Below are 4,340 nucleotides of genomic sequence, written 5' to 3' on the forward strand. Positions count from 1 at the left end.
AAGGTCCCAGCATACGTATGTCTTGGGTCCTCTTCTGTAGCCACATATACTCAAGCATGACCCCGCAGAATCTCTTCTGTACATCTCAGAAGCCAGAAGGAAACGCTGGGACGTAGATGGACATTACTGGACCAGTCGTGGTGTGTTCCCTGCTGTTGTATCTCACACTGCTTCTCTTGTTGCAGGCCTTGCGAAGCTTCAAGCTGACGGTCACTGTGGATCCCAAGTATCACCCTAAAATCATTGGGCGAAAGGGAGCAGTGATCACCCAGATACGCACAGAGCATGAGGTCAACATCCAGTTCCCTGACAAGGATGATGAAAGCCAGGTGAGAGGTTAGAGGGTGTGCAAGGGAGGGCTGGTGGTTGTCTCCAAGCATTGGAAGCACAGCATCTTCTTTAGGGCTCTGAATTCCCAGCACTGCCTCTGGGTAAGGTGCAGGGGTAAAAGCAGGGAGAAGGCTTGCTCAGCTGCTTATGAGCCTGGTCTCTCACACACTTCCCTGTTACCAGGCCCAAGACCAGATCACCATCACTGGCTATGAGAAGAATGCCGGGGCTGCCCGGGATGCCATCATGAAGATCGTTGGTGAGCTGGAGCAGATGGTGTCCGAGGATGTGACTCTGGACCATCGTGTTCATGCACGCATCATTGGTGCTCGTGGTAAAGCCATCCGCAAAATCATGGACGAGTTCAAGGTAAGCAGTGGGGCAGTGCCACGCAGTGTGCTAAGAGCTTGGTATCAGCTTGATGCTAGGGGCTAAATTCTGGAGCATGAGGCTCGTATCTTGTGGTCTTTGTGTCTTGTGCTTTTTGAGCACCTTCAGTTGGAAGAGGCAGAAGAGAAAAGTCAGTGCTGTCGTGCTTACCTCCAGCTCTATCACCACAAGCATGTGAGGAGAATCTCTGGGCCAGGGCACCATGGTATGCCCAAGGCAGCTGGGCTACCTGGACACCACACCCAGACACCAGCTGAACGTTCCCACACAACCTCAGCTCTGAGTCATCTTTCTTCTGGGAGCTGTGCAGGGAAGAGGCTGAACTCTTCCTGTCTTGCTGGAAAACAGCCAGAAGAGGAACCTGGAAATGCTTCCTTGATGCTTTGGGTTAGCCCAGCAAACAGCACTGAGCTCTGTCCCTTTGTGCCCTTTTAGTGGTTTTCTTGCAGACAGGGTCCCCACATGGTCTTCAAAGGGAGGAGGTGGTTATGTCAACTACTCTTGAGTACTCGAAGTGGACAGCTAGGCCTGTTGCTGGGGAGCTCTGGGAGGAGTCTGTGCCCAGACCTCCTCTGCTTGAGCTTAACTCAAGGAAATACTCTGGATTTCTTTACCTCTCCAGGCCGCTGTTGATGCTCTTGAGTTTGGGAATCTTGACACACTCTCAAGGCTCCAGATTTGGCAGGGTCAGCTGGCTTTGGGAAGGGCAGAGACCTTTGCCCCTGACAGCATGTGGCAGTAGCAGTGAGCTTTCCTACAGGGGAAGTAGTGAATGTGAATCCAGCCTGATGATGCTTTTGGAGACTTGCATCTTGGCTAGACTCAGTTTGGCTTCCGTGCACCCATCTGGAAGAGCAGCTGTGAGAAAACTGGGTGGCTGTGCATGTGGTACACTAAGCCAGCTCCATAAAGCAATTGTCAGCCAGGATTACTCTATCCATGGCGACAGAAAACTTATTGTGCTTCATGCTAATGGCTTGATGGTGAAAATGCTTGCAGCAGTGTGAGGACACTGTCTGAAAATGCGAACTCTTGTACCTCTGCTGCAAATGCTGCACAGAAAGCAGTCCTCTGGGCAGTGAGAACAGATGAAGCTGCAGGAAAATGGGTCATTACTGCAGACTCTGTTCTGCCTTCCTTCATGGGGAAATTGGACAGGCATCAAGGATAAGTATGTTCCAGGGCACTCTCTAGCATCTGAATTATAGAGGTCCTAAAGAGACTTGTGGCAGTGAACAGATCAGGGCTTTTCTCTTCTGAGAATCTAATGACGAGGGTCATGGGGAGTCTGGCTTTTCAGATGTACAAGATGTAAGTCCCACCCTGTTCCTTGTGTTGCAGGTGGATATTCGCTTTCCCCAGAGTGGAGCTCCTGACCCCAACTGTGTGACTGTGACAGGACTCCCTGAGAATGTGGAAGAAGCTATTGATCACATCCTGAATTTGGAGGAGGAATATGTAAGTGTTCAGTGAATCCATGCAGGGGCTTAGCAAGGATTTCCTCTGCCTTAGAGGTGGATGCCTGAAGTGTCTCCATGTGGTATTTTCTGCCACTGCATGGGAGAACTTAAGCCCTGTGCAGGTGGCAGTCAGTCCTCATCTGCAGTCCCTCAGAATAACTGGGTTTAGGGCCCAGGCTGTGCTTTGCGAAGCAATGCAAGGACTGGCCCCAATGTCCATGGGAGGATAGAGAATGAGAATGCTGGGGCACCAGCGGGATGTGCATATGCTTGTCTTGCTGGAGCCTTGCACCAGTTAGGAGTTGGTTGGCCTTCAGACTTGTGCAGAAACACTGTGTTTGGTCATTGTAGAACAGACTGGTGACCTTCGACAGGTTGCAGCATGGTCAGATGGTGAAGGGGAGGCATGTTATACCAGTTTGAGGAACTATCAAGATCCCCCGTTAACTGGGCTGTGTCACTACAGCTTGCAGATGTGGTGGACAACGAGGCAATGCAGGTGTATATGAAGCCCTCTTCACATGAAGAGTCCAAGGCCCCGTCCAAGGGCTTTGTGGTGAGAGATGCCCCTTGGGCTACTGTCAACAACGAAAAGGTGAGTGCTGCTTCTGTTACAAGGCTGGGGACACAGGGTCCCCTCTGCCAAGGACTTATTCTGAGGTCTGGCCCTCCTCTTTTGGTTGGGGAAACAGAACATTCCTTCCTCCTTTGGTGGCAGAGAAAGCAGTGGCCTTTGCAAGGTGAGAGCAGGCTGGTAATGCCTCTCCAGCTTCCAGAGCACTGGTGTTTCTTGCAAATGTCGTTCTTAACCCACACTGACTTAACCCACTGTGGAGGTGCTGGGGAATGGGGGTCCCTAACCAGAAAGTGTTCTGTCAGGTTCTGTTGTTTTTAGGAGCAGGGCCCTGGGACTTCTGCCTCTTCCGCTGCAGCACATAACCAGCTCCACCTTTGCAGCTGTGTTCTGGCTGTGAGCAGTGAGGTGGGACATGTGGCAGCTCTGTCTCCAGCTGTCCCAGTGCTGCTGCAGGATGGGCCTGACTCTGCTCTAGTGACTGAGTTACTGAGGTTGGACCCTCAGAGTTCTTAATCTGCCTTGCTCCTATCTGCACCCTCCTAAATGTCATGTCTAGATGGGTTGACCACCCACCCTGGGCAGTCCTATGGACTCATGGGACATCAGAAATGCTGCTGAGCTCCGTGCAGGTTTGTAGCAGGGCAGGAGCTTAACTTGTTCCCTTTTCGTTTGCTCTAGGCCCCTGATATGAGCAGTTCTGAAGACTTCCCCAGCTTTGGGGCTCAAGTGGCCCCCAAGACTCTTCCCTGGGGACCCAAACGATAATGACCTGGAAGCAGAACCTCCTCCAGCCCGCTGACCTGACACTAACCTGCCACAAATACTTCCTGTCTGAAATCTGACCCAGCGGCTGGAGCACAAGTCAATTGCCCCAAGAGGTCTCCTAATGGTGTCTGGAGTGCTAGACCCCATCCTGCTCCCCTCAGCTATCACCGTGGCTAGGACCCACCCTCATCTCTTGATGGATATTCTTTCCTCCTTTGGAACAAGACTTCACTCAGATTCAAACACTAAATGTGTGTGGTTTTGTTAGAAACTTCATAATTGACTCAAAGTGGCTAAGATTTGCAGCTTCCCAAGAGCAATTCGCTCTCTTGAGCATGTCTTACTAGGCATTCTCGCCTTCATTAGGAGACCTCCTTTACTGTGGCTAGGAATCTACTTCCTGTCTCATGACCTCAGGAAATAAATTTCCTTGACTTTCTAAAGCCAAAATGTTTGCCCTCTTTCCTTTGTGTTTATCCCAGGCCTTACCTTACCTTTGTAGAGTGCAATCAACTTTTTTCCTTTTAACTGCCAAAAATTCATTTAATGCTGATAGCTGACTGTGGGAGAGCTTAAAATAATCTGAAAGGTCAGAAACTTGCTTTTTAAAGGAGCAAAGCCTTCAGTGGGCTGTAGAAGCAGCAGAGATGGAAGGGACCAGAGCAATGTTACTGCTACCCTGGTCAGGTAAACACCTTGGAGCACAGCACCAAGCACAGCCCCCACCTGCACGCTTGACAAGTCTTCCAGTGCGTGATGACAGACCCCGCTCCTAGTTCCCTGTGTGCCCACATTCACCCTTCCCAACAGCCCACAGT

General features: G+C 50.9%; 1 protein-coding gene across 2 annotated transcripts in view; it reads left to right on the plus strand.

The window, feature by feature from the left end:
* Positions 1 to 3,972, plus strand: part of HDLBP (high density lipoprotein binding protein) — a 19,823-nt gene extending 15,851 nt beyond the window's left edge. For both annotated transcript variants that reach the window (XM_010017208.1, XM_010017209.1), the window contains 5 exons: positions 170 to 329; positions 514 to 699; positions 2,062 to 2,178; positions 2,647 to 2,775; positions 3,436 to 3,972. In XM_010017208.1, the coding sequence (XP_010015510.1) occupies positions 170 to 329; positions 514 to 699; positions 2,062 to 2,178; positions 2,647 to 2,775; positions 3,436 to 3,522 (679 nt within the window). In that variant the 3' untranslated portion in view covers positions 3,523 to 3,972. The remainder of the gene's footprint in view (positions 1 to 169; positions 330 to 513; positions 700 to 2,061; positions 2,179 to 2,646; positions 2,776 to 3,435) is intronic.
* Positions 3,973 to 4,340: the final 368 nt, after the last annotated feature.

Source organism: Nestor notabilis, unplaced genomic scaffold (assembly GCF_000696875.1).
Source record: "Nestor notabilis isolate BGI_N333 unplaced genomic scaffold, ASM69687v1 scaffold8426, whole genome shotgun sequence".
NCBI lineage: Eukaryota > Metazoa > Chordata > Aves > Psittaciformes > Psittacidae > Nestor > Nestor notabilis.